The sequence below is a fragment of the Zonotrichia albicollis genome, chromosome 4, assembly GCF_047830755.1.
Source record: "Zonotrichia albicollis isolate bZonAlb1 chromosome 4, bZonAlb1.hap1, whole genome shotgun sequence".
NCBI classification, from domain to species: domain Eukaryota; kingdom Metazoa; phylum Chordata; class Aves; order Passeriformes; family Passerellidae; genus Zonotrichia; species Zonotrichia albicollis.
The window spans coordinates 49,045,453-49,061,290 of NC_133822.1; the positions used below are offsets into that span (position 1 = coordinate 49,045,453).

A 15,838-nucleotide genomic window follows, 5' to 3' on the forward strand; every position below is an offset into this window, starting at 1 on the left:
AATGCAAATTTTGATTTTTACTTTTCATGCTGACAAACAGTTTAAAAAATAGGAATTTTAAGTTTATGAGGAGTTTATAATTTGTGTATTTTTGAAACTTAAAGGAAACTGTCACATTAGTTACCTACACATGCAATGTAAATCAGTCGCTAAAAGATGAAAATGAGAAGGAAAATAGCTTCAGATTTTTATTACTTTTGAGTCTGAATGCAAAAGACTAAGGCATCTCATTCTAGTAGTTTAAATAAAAGGCAAGTGAGGTCTTTGAATTTCATTGATAAGGGCTTAGCACAAAATTTTTTAAAAGTTTGCCATATATTAATTTCTATTATTTGCCATTATATTTCATTATTTATGAAGTTCCTGCCCCAATTATGTAAAGTATTGCTCTTTTTTGCCACAGCACTATACTTTTGAACTCCTATTTTCTGGAACTATAGTGCATTTTAACCTTGGTCTTAATCCCATAAAAACTTTTTTTTTTAAAATAATTCATCAGAAGTGTTCCTTGGAAGTCACCCCTTCAGTATGCAACTCCCTGTGTTTATTAAAGGAAGGGTGTTGACAGTCTTGAGGTGGGAACCACTTTTATTCTTAATAACTTTGATGTGAAGAGACAGTTGTGTAACAGCAGATGGCCTTCTGGTGATAATTTCCTGCATGGCTCCTTTGGAAACATCAGTCTGATTTAATTTATTTTTTATAGGAAATACCAATGAATTTTGTGGATCCCAAAGAAATTGACATCCCGAGTCATGGAACTAAAAACCGCTATAAAACAATTTTGCCAAGTAAGTGAGCTAGCCTGTGGTTTCCTACTATGACATTTATTCCTGCTTTGAGAACGTATTGCTGTGAAAATCTAACTGTATTTGCTTGATGTGAGCACATTCATACTTGTATTTATAATCCATGTAGAAAGATAACGAAGCCCAGTGCTGTAGGACTGGCAAATGCAGAACTCTCACTGGAAGCCTTAGTAGGTACACAGGTTGGCAGCCACATGCTATTGGAATATGAATCCCAATATAACCAGTTAGATGGTGCCTAGGCCAGTTCTGACCCTCGCTGCTGGGCCAAAGGCAGCACTGTGGTGCTTTACCCCAGAGATACCTTGGCTGGAGTGCAGCGGGGCACAAGACGCAAGTCCAGGCTTGTCAGGACTCCGTTTACCTCAGGAGAGAGCTTCTGGCGATGGTGAAGAGAAGGAAGGAGTGGATTCTGCTGGAAGGTTATATCCAGATGTTTATTTCATGGGTGCAGAGGTCTACACCGGGACAATTCTTCCAACAGAATAGAGGCCACATGGTCTCATTAACATTTTAAGCTCAGGGCAGGGGAAGGGGAGGGGACAGGTGAGCCACCAACCAGGTGAAGGGGCAGGGTCTCAAGGGACTAGGGACACCTATCACACAACGCCTTGCTGGTATGTTAGCCTGATTGACAGGGCACACTCAGCGAGGGGCGAGGGGGAAGGGAGAAGGTAAAACAGGACATTGCAACACACCACAACAACATGCCACGTGCTGCAGGGCAAGCCTGGCTTATGCTGGTTTTCTCTGAAAGGCAGCTCAGGCAGATGGGACAGTGAGGTCTGCCGTGCTTCGCAGTAGCGCCTCATCACAGCCCAAATCGTCCTGCAGTTGCTGATTTCTTTCTGGTTGGGTCAAGATACTTGGGACTGAAAAAAACCAGACTACAAAAAGCAAGTGCAACCTATCTTGTCTTTTAGTTGGCTTCCATCTTTAAAGGTCCTCTGGTGATTGCTTTTTTCCTTCTCCATGCACTAAACTCTCTTAACAGAAATGTGTTTACATTCCTGATGCAGTGCTGCTTCTTCATTGCTCTTAACTTGTTACTGCCTTGCTATACTTCTGTATTTTCATTGTATATATTTTCATATAGCATTGCTTTGTTATAATTGAAAAGGTGATTGAAAACTTTTCAGTGGAATAGTTTTCCTTCAAAATACATGTTTCTCTGAAATGCAGCTATTTTCATAACATTTGTTGGTGGATAATAAGATATTCCATTTCACTTTTATTAAACGTTTTGTGTTCTGTTTCAGAATAGGTTGCAGAAGTTTTTACATTACACTAAATATAGACATGAATAGTTGAGGTTTTATCATTTTTGGCATCACCAAAGTGAAAAAGTTCTGTGATTCAAACTATTACAGAACATTCCCACATAAAAATGTAAATCCCTTACTTAGGTTTGGAATGAAGAATACTTTTAAGAAATTTGCTTTCTAAACCTCTCTAGAATATCCTTGCAGGCCTGTGTTATATGTTAGTCATTCAAATTCACATATTTTCTGAGGTCTCTCTCACCAAAACTGAAAACATCATCATTTGTTCATATCTCACCAAGGCCTTGCAGTCAGACTAATGAAAACTGATGGCCTTCAGCATGTAGATTAATCTCAGAAATGTGATATGTAGCTGGGAAAGAAGCTTGTGTGGAATCCTTGCTTCTCTTCAGTTTGCAGTAATATTTTCACTGTGCTCAAGGTTAGTTTATCTATTTCAGCCAAAAGCTGTGTGTATCCGAGTTCAGTCAAGAAATATTGAAGGCAATTAAAGTCAGAAAGTAATTGAATGCAAGTTAGATACCAACAATCAGACAATTCAGCATCCCTTAGAGTCTGGCCCAGTGTCAACAGGATGTACGCAGAGGGTGAAATCCTGACCCCCTTGATAAGAGCAGGACTTTTGCCATCAGCTGCAGTGGAGACAAGATATCACCAGCCCCCCTCTGCCTGGCTGGCAGATTTTTGGAAGGAGTTCTCCCTTCCCATAGCGTCTCATGTCCAGGGTGCCCCAGCCACCATCAGGTTCACCTCCAGCAACGCCTTGCAAGTGCAGTGAGTCCAGTTCCACTGTAGCACGTGTTTTGAATTGGGACACGACAGCTGGGCCGTGCTCCATGCTGATGAGCTTTGAGAACCAGCGTGCCTGTGCGTCCTCACCTCCAGTTAGCTGGGATGTGCTACTAGCTCTATGACACATTTTCAACCCAAGCACACTGCTGGTGTGCACCACAGCTGCCCACTGACAGGCACTTTGTAATCAGAAATCAGAAGGTTTGGTGTGTGTTAGCACCAGGTTTTTCAAAGAAGATATTTTGAGGATTGAGGCACATGTTCATAATAAATATTCCTGCACCCCACACCCAGTCGGAGAGGGTTTGGAAATGATTTGGGTGATTAAATAGAGCAGCTTTCCTGGTTTCCTGCTCAGATGATATCAACCCTCTGCTTTGTACACCCGCATCAGCTTTTCCATTCCCAGCACTGGGTGCGTCTCCTGAATCGGGGCACCTGTGATGACAAGTGACGTGCTAAAAATGCCCAGTCCTGCCAGCTCCACCCTCTTTCCTGCAGTGGATATTCTCATTTTCTAAGAGATAATTCCGTGACAGGGTGCATGAGGGCAGGTTTATGTTAGAAGATACCACCCAGCCAGACACACTCATGTGAAATACAACTAATGCCTATTGAAAATTATTCTATATGGAAAACTAAAAAGTACAGGAGATGTTACACTTCTATGACAGATGTTTCAGTTGCAGTATAACATAGCCAACACTCTTATGCAAACACCAGGATGCCGCTTTAAGTTCTCTAGTGTTAAGTGCATTACAATAATATTCTAATTCAACTATTGAGGGGTCAGTGTGGGATCAGAGTTGAGAGGCTAAGCAGTTCCCTAACATCAGTATTTCTCCTTCCTTCTTCCTGACTGTGACCCCACCCATAGCTCCTGTTAAACCCTGCTCTGTATCTTTAGCTGCATTCCCTCTGCCACCAATCTACAGTATTTCTCACACCCTCTGAGCAGGTTTCCAGTCCTGCACACCGATTTCCCAGTCTTTCACCACAGCCACATTCCTGTGGCAGAATAGCAGCCCTGCTGCTCATTCCTCATCCTGTTACTCTGCATCTTCACCTTTGCCTGCTTGTCTCCTGCAGCCCCCCCCTACATGTCCTTGTAGCAGGACCTCAGCTTCCTACTATCTTCTATATCTCCTGCTACTTCTTCAGCCCTACATATTTCCTACTTCCTGTCTCACTTGTCCATCTCAGACCAGAAGCAGAATTCCTGTGGTATTTCAGAGCATGCATGGACTTTTGCTTACAAAGGAGCAAGTCGTTTAACACTATTCTGTGGGTATCTTTGTATGTGCAAAACATCCATTAGTTTACCATACCCTGTCCGTCTCTGAAAATTAACCTTAAGTCAAAAGGCTGTATGAAAACACCCTGGGCGGAGCAGCAGATTCACACTAACATGAATATAGAAACCACTTAGGGGGTCAGACCCAGAAGCCCACAATCTGTGGCTTGCACTAACACTCGCTCTGACATTCCTCTAAAGACAAGGAGAAGGTTAAATCATATGATCAAAGCACTTTATTATGAAAGCATATAAACAGATGCTGGAAAACTATTCTCCTGATGCTGAAATTTTTGAGCTCCCTTTCACTCGCCAGTCCTGACTACAAACAGTCATATTTGCTCCAGTTCTGCTCCCTAATGAAAGCACCAATGGAGTTCATGGAGTGAATGATCCTCCATTACCCATGGCATGGCAGGAGGCTGTCAGGTAGCACTGCTACCATGTAACCCTGCCTGTTCCCTGCACCAGCCACTCTCTTGGAGGCAAGTTACATTCCCTTTAACACCCTCCTATTCCTCCAACATTATAAATTCAGGACAGCATTAATTTGTTAAAAGTGGAGTTAGAAGAAGCACCTTCTAGTCCACTGAGAGAGCTATCCTAGACTTCCTAGATACATGGAAAAAAACAGCAGTGATTTTGCCTCAGTTAAAACTATAGAAGGCATACTTTATTAGTAATTATAAGTATTTAGCAGCACCAGTGCATTTTCAGACACTTTATAGACATTGATGAATTCAACCTCGCAGTCAACATCTGTCTTTCTGCAGTAGCTTCAGACTCCAAGACTTTGCCATCCTTAAGGATAAGATTATTATGTCCAAGGTATTTGTCATTCAGGAGGAAGCTAATGACTTCCATTTGTGTCTGATGATTGCCTAGTGGCCTGGATCTCTAGCATTGCTCAGGCTTTCCTCTTCTCAGGGCTCAGTTTACAGCACTTGCCTATTTCATAACTGATCATGACTGTTAATTTATAAAAGATTCCTGTTCGGAAGCAGTGTTTGTTTCATTGATTGGAGTTGGAAGGAGGTCTTAGAAATTGTGAAGCTGATTTAGCTGCTCCCTAGTAACAGAGGCATTTATCTCAAGACATGGCAATTAAATTGGATGTTGGGTCTGCTTGGAAGAGGTTTTTTAAGGTAGGGGTCAAGCAACACAAGAATCAGAGCCATTGTGTGAACTAGAGGAAGCGGGTGTTTTTTCAAGGCCACGTAGCCTGAGGCATTTGTGGAAGTGGCTAATAACCACTCTGTGCTGAAAAGAAATGAGAGGTTTCCTGTCCTCATATTGTTAAAGGAAAAAAAAAGCTCTAAGTGAAAAAAGTTAGGAAAACTAGTGCAAAGATATTTTAACACAAGTTAATTAGGGTTCACGTAGTGCTATTAACCACAGAAGATAAGACTTCCATGTGCAGAACTTGAAGTCATGCAGTCATTTGCATATTTTAAGAAACATACTTTCAAAACATTATCCTGGGTTCTACTACGCCTCCACTCCTGTCCAAGGTGCTCCCATGACCTCCAGTGGGAAAAGGACATAAAGTATGTTTGGGGTCATCCCTCCCCTTCCTTTGATTTGCAAAGGATTTTTCGTGTTCTTAGGAAGAGAATGAAAAGTCACAAAAGAAATCCAGAAGCAACTCTGAAAATACTAGGTTTTGCTGCAGCATATGTATATTTATCAGTTCTATATTTTTTGTGTAAATAGCAGTGCCACACACTAAGCAGTGTTTTTGATCTCTTTCCAGCTCGTGCCCACATATGTATCTTTAAATGCATTGCCTAGATTGCACTCAGCAGAGGAGCTATCCAGAGACTATTTCCAAACCAATGTGTCTGTATACTGTCGAAAAACCCTGCTGATTATAACTAAGTATTTAAGCAAATTGCCAGAAGAAAAAAAATTTTTTAGCATGGAAATATTTCAGTATCATGTTTTTAGTGGTAGAATATTTTTTTCAGTAAAATGTGAAGAAAGTCAAGTGCATCCCTAGAAAGCCCCAACACAGGCATCTTGCTCTCTGCCTGCTTCCCCCTTTCTGTTACATTTTATACGTGAGAATATGCTGCTTTAAGTCCAAAATGGTATTGCATGGGGTGGTATTACATCATCAGGAAGCAAAACCTTCCTTTCCAGGAGGGATTTAAGAACCCCCAGCTCTTTACTCAATAGAACCAGCCCCCACTCCATTCTAGAGCATCCAAGACTGAAGGAAAGAAGAGTGTAACGAAAAATGTTCCTCTATTTTGGCATTGTGTCTCTAGTCCAGTACACATAAATGGTCACAAATTGTATCAGATGAGGACACAGGACTGAAGGGAAGAATATGGATTACCTAGTCAAGCTCCTTACAGTCAACTTAAAGTGGTATAAAAGATGTATATTTTATTTCATCCCAGGCAGAGGAATCTTTTCTTAATTTAGATCCGACTGTGCAGTGCAGTCACTGAACACTACAGTTTCTGATGAAAGTACCAAAGCTCAAAGAGCTTGGTGTGATTATGAGCCACGGTGCATTGATAGGACACAGGTTTCAGAGACAGCACGGGCAGACCCAACCTTACTGGGCATTGCCTGGGCCTCACAGAGTTGCTTCAGTGTCCACAGCTCGCTGAGGGGGTTCTGCACAGCCCAGCACTGTGCAGTACAGGGCTGCCTTAGTTACATGGCATGAACCTTTGCAGAGGGAAGTATTTGGTGTGTAATTCTTTACTGCTTGACAGCCGCAAATAACAGTAGGTTTCTTCCTTCAGAAAGTCTTTGATTCTCTTTAGGAATCTTCTAACTATGGGTTTTCTTATTAATTTCCATCTTCCTTGTGCTCTTAGATCCTCTAAGCAGAGTGTATTTGAAACCAAAAAATCCATCTGACTCCTTGAGTACCTACATAAATGCTAACTACATTAGGGTAAGTAAATGTACACTCTTCATGTACTTTTGAGAAGATATTTCATTTGCCGTGTCAATAGCTGGGTTTGCTGAGGTGCCATTTATTTTATTCTTACCATCTTCATTGATATGTCACATCTTTTTGTCTGCATATGTGTGATAGAAATAGTTTCATAAGCCATTTCTAACAAAAAGCACAAAGTCATGAATGTACAGAAATGGTTTCAATTAAAAAATTACCAAGTAGTTTATAAAAAGCATTAAGAAACACATGCATTGCTGTTTACTTTTGTATTTACTGTTTCATATTGACCTACTGCCTTACAGTAAAGAGGGCTACCAGTACTTTCAAGATACCAATTGATAGTCCTGAAATTAACAGTTAATTAAATAAATACTGTAACAAGTTTGTGAAAAGGTACAAAAACAGACAAGTATAAATATTCACATGTGCCCACAACACAGCCATTCACATTTTACTCCCTGTACTGGTCACATGACACAGTGACATAACCAGCATGAATCCTGATCAAAAGCAGTATTTCTAAGTGTCAGGTGTGCTATAGTCCTTGATCACACACACAGACACACACACCTGCACACAGAGCTTTCTTGAACTCATGACAGAATATATGCTAAATAGACTACAAAAAACTAATTTAGTCATATTTTAGGAGTGTAATCATCTACCTACAAAATTAAATGTTTTCTATAGAGTTATTATCCAGACCCTCCACTGGAATAAAAGTAATAGTGCAATGAAAATTTGGCCACAGAGCTCTACAATGATGTTGCTTCTCTAATTAACAGTATATAACGTGTAGGTACACAGCACCATGCCCCTTACCCTGCCTCACTTTGCATCCTGTACTTTCATCATTTCTTATGAAGACATCATCATGTAAGTAAGCAGAGTGGTTCTATTTGGACAGCAGTGACATCATATCCAAGAGCCAGGCCATACGTTGAGTCCTCTGAGGTCTCCCTTTTCCCTATGCCAGCCCCCTTCACTCTCACATATGGTGATTCCTCCTGCTACTAACACCAGTTGAACTGTCAGCAACTGTGGAAAAAAATGCAACCCAGCAATGAAATGAAATTTCACATCCATGTATACAAAATCCTTGGGCTTGCTGGGATCCTGACAGACCTGGCATGGACAAAGTATGTTCAGGCAGATTGGTGAGTGGCTGGAGGAGAGTTTGTGCCAGCTCAGGATTATCCCACTGGTTTATGCAATGAGTAGCAGCTGTCATGAAGAAAGGCTCCCAAAAGGAAGACCCAAGACCAGAGGCTCCCACACCACCTCATGCTGTTTTCCATTCACTCATTCCCTTCAGAGATTGCCAGGCTCTCTCCTGCATTACTGTTGGGCACCCTATCACTGCACAAAACCATAACTTCTCCTTTTCATGCAAAAAATAAGAAGATATGTCTTGTTTTTTTCCATTTCTTCTTGTCTTTCTCTCTCTTCTGCTTCCTCACTGTTTTTCTGACCTTTCTTTGACTTCCTGAACATCATGTGTGTCTTGGAACTCCCTATGCTCCCTATATATGTTGTCCTTCCTACAAAGTTTCATAAAGTCTCTTCTTCTTTAGAAAACAGGTATAGGAGAGTCTTTGTAGATATGAGTTTTATAGTTCTTCTTTTCTTTCCTGTGGCTTATTGACTATAAACTAGCTTGAAAACACTGCTGCAATTTAAATTATAGATTAAAGTACCACTGGATGAGGAAAGTCCCAATAACTTGAAGAAGGGAGTTATCTAAAAGAAGCCAAATAAGCAGGGAAATTTGAGAGGAATTGTTGTATCCTCAGGAGTTCATCAGATTGATTTCCAGAGAAAAAACTGTTCTACTGAAAAATTTCTGATCTGCTCTACTTTTAGTTGTAACTTCTTTCAGTTTTTTTTTTTTCAGGTTACTTTTTCTGCCCCTTCTGCTCTTTTATTCACCTGCAATATAGATTGATCACATGAATTTAAAGTAAATGCTTTTGTGTCTGTTTCTAAACTAGGGATATGGAGGTAAAGAGAAGGCTTTCATTGCAACTCAGGGACCCATGATTAATACCGTGAATGATTTCTGGCAGATGGTTTGGCAAGAAGACAGCCCTGTCATTGTTATGATCACAAAGCTGAAAGAAAAAAATGAGGTATGACAACTGGCAAAATTGAGAAATTATTCCTGTGGCTGCATACTATGGAAGGGACTTTAGAAGATACAGAAGGAAGCTAGCAGATAACTGGTTCTTAAATAATCTGTTAATAAGACGTGCAAAATAATGAGGGTAGCCAAGTACATCAAGTGTAATAGCATAGCCATTGTAAGACATTATGTATTACAAAAAAGAATTCCATTTTCTAGATCCATGCTGTTGGGTTTTTTACTTTTTAAGAAACACCTCATTTATCTGTTGGTCACCTCTGTACTTTGTTTTTACGTTCTGGTATATAAAGACTAGATGGTTAATGTTGTGCTTAGCAGGTTTTTTTTTGACATGACTGAAGTTTGCACTTTGCTATAATGTCAGGGATTTAATCCATTCCCAATGTTACAAATCTTCTGGACCATCCCAGAAATACACTTTGGGCTCCCAGATGCCAACACCACAGAGGAACTTGGACAGAATTGAAATAATACTCTTTACCTTGGTAACAATTAGACTTGACAATTTTATTTTAGTGGCTAATGGCCAACTAACTGCCTGTTATGCATTCCATGACTTTTGCATCAATTCCAAACTATATCTTCAATATTTTTATTAAGTAATCATGTGAATTTTTGTCAGGCTTTCTTTGATAGTGCCAGTGCCCATATTTCTGACTACCAAAAATTACAAACAAAAATCACTCTCCCATGCAGAAGGCCAATAAAAAAACCTGTTCTGGAGACTGAATGCTAAAAAAGTGGTTTACAGGGCTTGTGGGCAAGAGAGAGTCAGAAATAAAGGAGATGGACTTTCTTCTTGAGTCCAGACTTAGTAATGATTCCCAGCTCCAGGTAGGTGCCTCAATCACATCTCAGCACACAGCCAAAAGCACCAGGGCTGTATTTCCCCTGCTACACTCACGCCCCTGTTATTCAAACTCAGGCACATGATGGTAGAGCCACAGTTTATTCAGGCAAAGTTTCTAGTCTGAGTGATCAAGAACCAAGAGTCTAAGTGCATTCCCAGGGCTCAAACTCACTGCTCCATTTAAATATGAACTCAGTAGACATAGTCTTCTTTTTTTGCCCTTGATTGTTGCTTTCCTCTTTCACAGCATGAGTTTGGACTTCTAACATGAACTTAAAATCCAGGGGATTTTAAGAAACTGTATATGAAAAGTAGGTGGGTCCTGTAAAATGTCCCAAGACCTATTCCCAAACCTGGTGCCATTTTGCACTAGACTGTTCAAAGAGGTGTTCAGAATCCCACATTTAGGATTCATCATGAAAGCATAGCAATCGACCAAGCTAATAGACCAAAAGAGTAAGTATTTCACTGAGGAAATGCTGACTGTTTAAACACTCACATCTGACACTGTGTAAGAAGAATGACTTGAAAGAGGTGTCCAGTGGTTTTCATCATGTCAGGAAGCTCTGTGTTTACCTGAGTTACGCAGGCTCTAGGCACTGGTGTTTATAGGCATTGTTGTGCCTGGCAATGGTAATTTCCTCCACATAGAAAGGGTGAGGAATCTCAAGTTGTTCCCAGGCTATATAGAGAGGCTGTGTTTGTGCAAGCTGTCCTGTCTAGAAACCTTAGGAGCTCTCCCACTGTCAGCAGGTTCCTCTTTATACCTTGCTTGCCATTGAAAAGAAAGCAAACTCTTATTGGCCTTGCTCAGCATATTATCTTCACTGCTAAAATATTTGCCCTCTATAGAGAAGGCAAAAGAAGATCTTATTTAGCATAGTAACACTTGGTATTTTTTCCTTTCTGGGGTCTGTTTTATTTCCATCATTTTCAGGGAGGTACATCTGCAGTATACAGATATACAAGTACCTTCATATCTGCAAGCATATTTATCCACTCTTCCACATTCACTCCTGAACAAATAAACCACCATACCTGACTCTTGTGTATAGGCTGTATTCCTCGATAGGTGTAACACCACTCAGCCTTCATTTGAACTATGATGTAGTATAATGTATGAAGTAATGTATAATAAAGGACCTCTCAAATGAGAGACACATGAGAAACCTTAATCTCAATAATAAATTAATTTATTTTGCATTAAAAGATTATTTGGGACATTAGTGTCCTAGTTCAAGATATTGATGTAACAAATTTGCATTAGTGATGGGAATTGTGTGAAATTATGATATAAAGGTTACTATAGGATTACTTCCATGTATCAGATGAAAAAATGGTTTAGACTTGCTGTGGTAAGTATGAGTTTTTTCAAGACTGATTAAGAAATGAGTACAGAGTGCTGAGAAAAATATTTCAGCTGTAGAAAGGAAACATGCAGAATTTGTAAAACCTGTCCCCAAAACTGCAGAATGTCTGAACAAATTGAAAATCTCCCTGTGCAAGGAGAGTCCAGAGCAAAGGAGCTTCTGCCTGAATAACTGGTGATAAACTTGGAAACTAGGCCATGATTTTGGAGTTACTGTGAGGAAAAAGGCATCTCATCTACTGATTGAGGTACCCTTTGTGGTCACTGAAGAGCAGTACTCACCTCCAGAGGATGATCCATCCCATTTTGAGAGAATGAGATAAATCACTAAGTGAAGGTGACCATCTCTAATTCTGTACTAATATTCTAGGGCACAATCTTCCAAAGCTTTACACACAAGGCACATACAATTTTCATATATTACTGAGTTTAGTCAGAACAACTGAGCAGTGGAATTTAGATAAATATATGAGATGTAAGAATGTCACAGACAAATATATATATATTTCATAGAGAAATTTATAGACTTCTGTTGTATCAGCTGATTTTTGTCATTGACCTATGTACAACATCAATAATAAGCATTTATTCTGCCTTCAAAACTTACTAGCAACATTACCTGTTAAACAGGAAACATATTTTGGAAAGTGTAAGTAAAGAATCTTGTACAGCATTCTGCAAGAGTAGAGAACTAATACTGCCTGATGCATCAAATTACTCTGATAATGCAAATCTCGTTAGTAATTAGATAATCTAGTAATTATCTAGGACAATCCTGTTAACTCACTGTTTAAGGCTCATGCTACATTTCATTTCATTTTTTCCCAGTTGGTCTATATATGGTCCACATATGTACAGCCAAGTAGATTTTGGAATTCAGAAATCCTACCTTTTACAGACTTCACATAAACCTCCTTGAAGTCAACTTATTAGTTGAGTATTGGTACCATATACAGGTTTTCAAAAAACTTGGGAAGATTTGGGGGTAACTGTGAGGATTTCAGTATACGAAGGCAAATCCTGCAAGCCCCCTTATAGTGTACCTCTCATGCTTGAGTTAGTAGTGACAGTAAATAGAAGGCAGGAGTAAAAGGGATTCTGGAATTGCAGCTTTGCTGTTATTATTCCTTACTGTTTTGTTATTGGTACCTTTAAGGTATAAATTTACAGGCATAGCTATATGGAGAAATACCCCAGAAGCAGAGTTGAAGTTAAGCAACTGCACAAATATTTGAGAATTTTTAAACTAATTTTGTTCAGGGTCCAAATCCAGAGAATGTGAAGGCACTAAACACCATGTCACCTGGGGCAGCCTCCTTCCATTTGGCAGAGCTGGGGACCAGCCTGCAGTAGGCACAGTGCTGCAAAGTTGAAAACACTGGCTGTGATAAATCACAGGTGCCAGCCCCAGACCATGGCAGGGCCAGATCCCACTCAGTTATGGAGATCCACCTCAGGAGCAGTCCCATGAGGCTTGGCACCCAGTGGGCATGGCACAGGGCATGCCAGGAGACAGGAGAGGGAATGGGAGGAAACCCAAGCCTGCAGCCCTGCCGCAGGGGGAAAGGGCAAAGGCTGAAGTCAATTAAAAGTCACGTGAGAGAATGTTTCTTGTATAAACTTCCTGTTTGTCAGGGAATGTTTAGTTGGGGGTGGGGAGGGACCATGTTTGGTTGTTTCTGATAAATACTGTGTGCAGTGAGTTTTTACTGCTTGCACACATGAAGCTGGACACCAGACACTTCATCCACTATATCAGATATTTGAAAAGGTTTAAAATGTTCCTACCAGAGAAAAATTTTCTTTTATGTACAAGTAACAGCTAGAGGCAGTTTACTTTTTTTTATTATGGTCCTGAGATTTTGTATATTCTTTTATGTATATATAATAATTTATCACTCCTACTACCATCTTTTTTCCCTTTTTTCAGTTAAGTTTCAAAAATATGTTCATTCCCCACTCCTTAGAAGTGCTTGCATCAGCCTACCCCACCTGTATTTTCAAGGCTATTTTTAAAGCAACAACAAGCAGTATTTTTAAAGGATGCACAGCAACAGTGTTAAAAATAATCCATTGTATCTCACTAAATGTAGACAGACTGTTAAATGAAAGTTATTTTAATGAACAGCCACATTTCATTGTCCACCCAGCACAAGTTGCCAATTCCAGTTCTGGGAAAGAGTCAAGAAAAACACTCCTCTGGAGTGCCTGAAGGTTTTGTAGTGAGCATTGCATGCTCACATTTATCAAGAAGTCTCAGGAGTTTACTCAACTATTGTTGATTGTCAGGGCACAATTGTGTATTTAGACTTTTCTTTTTCCCATATTAGCACTGAAAACTACACTCCCAGGGAGGGGCATGAACTGCAGATCTGGCAGATGATAGTAACTCTGTGTGTCACATGGGTAGACTGTGGAACTTGTGAACACTCTTTTTCATACAAATTTCTGAGTATTTTATTGCCATTCTTGATCTCTTCGGGGAGACAGCAAATTTAGGATGTTCGAGTAGTTCTGCAAAAGACAAGATTTGAACGAAGCCAGTCAGAATGGCCAGCATTATTTCAGGAAATGTGGCTTTCACACACCTTACACTATTGAGGTAATGAGCATCTATTTTTAGAAAAGCATTTATACAACTGAGACGATTCAGTTCAATCCACTATTGGGGTATCAGGTAGCAACTTAAATATCACACCTGGTGGTAAAGCCTTGCATTCCACTGATTGTTTTTCTGGATAATTTTTGCAGTATTTACTGAAAGTTGTGCTTTATGGCTATTAATTATATTAAAGGCATTGTTTCATTTTGCTGCATAATGTAGGCTACTATCTATCTACATGTATACCAGTTGCTTCAGCAAGAGTTTATGAGGAAATACAAACAAGGTCTTTCTGGGATTCCTGTTATTGTAGAACTGTTCTCTTGGGCTTTGGGGCTTGTTTGTTTGTTTGTTTGTTTTCTTATGTGGTTGGTTGGTCGGGTTTTTATACCTGTGTGTTGGATATTAAAATAGAAGGTTTCCTTTAAATGCTGGGGAGTCTTTTTATTTAATGAATGAGTTGGACTGGGCAGCATTATTTCAGAAAATGTGAAATATTTTCTTAAGGGAATAAGCATCCATTTCTAGAGAAGTATTTATACAACAGAGGTATTTGCTTTCATATAGCCTGTGGAGATACTCTAATTTAAATGAATAGTGAAGAATATAAGCAAACTATTGCAAGGAGAAAGTAAAATTATTTGCCTTGTAAGTACCATTTCTTCATCTCCTTTTTAGTAGAAGTTTGTCAGATAAATTGCTGATATAGTGTAAAACTATTGATTCCTTAAGAATTCTGCATAAAATTTTGTGTAGCTCTAGCAAGACTGAAAAATTTTTTTAACACCAATTTCCAGTAAGTTATGTAGTAAAACAACTCAGGATCTTCAAAATACTTTAGCATACACATTAAGGCAAATTGAGTTTAGTAAGATCTAAAGACACATTTAAATGCTTTCTTGTATCAGGGCCCAGGAGAGTAAATAGGATAAAAGGTCTTGTGGGCAGAGGACAAATTCTGGATCTCTTGCTCAGAAGGAAATCCCATTTAGAAAGACAAAACTTCAAAAGTTGAATTTTAGAGTTTTCTAGGAAAAAAAAATCTTTAATTTTGAATGTGGAAAACAATTCCTATAACTAAACTTCACTTAGCTTTTAAGAATAAAGACAGCTGTGCAAATTGTTCTGTGGAAGAGATCTATACTGTAAAACTCAGATCCTGAAAACCAGGCCTAAGTGATTCAGTAAAACTCTGCAAAATCTTATCTAGGAGTACTCCTGACATGAATAACACTTCAGTTGAATTAATCTGAATTTTGCAGAAAAACAAATTCTGTGTAAAAATTAGATATGAATATGGCTCCAGGATTCAGTTTGTTGATGATACTGATGCTTGCTTTCCAGAAATGTGTGCTTTATTGGCCAGAAAAAAGAGGAATCTATGGGAAGGTTGAAGTTCTTGTTAACAGTGTGCAAGAATGCAAAAACTACACTGTCCGTCAGCTTACAATAAAGGTAATTACCTGCATCTGAGAAACCTCATTCACAATGCTCTCTTTTTTTTTTATTGTTAAATGAAGTTAGAGTGTTGGCTTTTTTAAAGGATATAAAGTTTTGCAGGAGGAGCTATGAAGCTGCAAGGTAGGGTTGAGGCCAAAGTACTGGAATACTTATTGTATTGCCATTTTGTATGACTGGCAATAAAAAAGGCTTCAAAAAAGAGTGCAAGTTTCATTTTCTTGAACTGCATTTGTTTTGAGGCCCTTTTAGCATCGCCAGGGCAAAGTAAAAGGATTTTAGTTAATGAAAAAACTAGCATAGCATCATTCTAAAGAA

At 39.3% G+C, this 15,838-nt stretch overlaps 1 protein-coding gene across 1 annotated transcript in view; it reads left to right on the top strand.

The window, feature by feature from the left end:
• The window catches only part of PTPRR (protein tyrosine phosphatase receptor type R), a 140,089-nt gene that overhangs the window by 113,795 nt on the left and 10,456 nt on the right, over nucleotides 1-15,838 (top strand). The window contains exons 8-11 of the mRNA XM_074539732.1: nucleotides 707-791; nucleotides 7,013-7,092; nucleotides 9,090-9,227; nucleotides 15,407-15,517. Coding sequence (XP_074395833.1) covers nucleotides 707-791; nucleotides 7,013-7,092; nucleotides 9,090-9,227; nucleotides 15,407-15,517 — 414 coding nt within the window. The remainder of the gene's footprint in view (nucleotides 1-706; nucleotides 792-7,012; nucleotides 7,093-9,089; nucleotides 9,228-15,406; nucleotides 15,518-15,838) is intronic.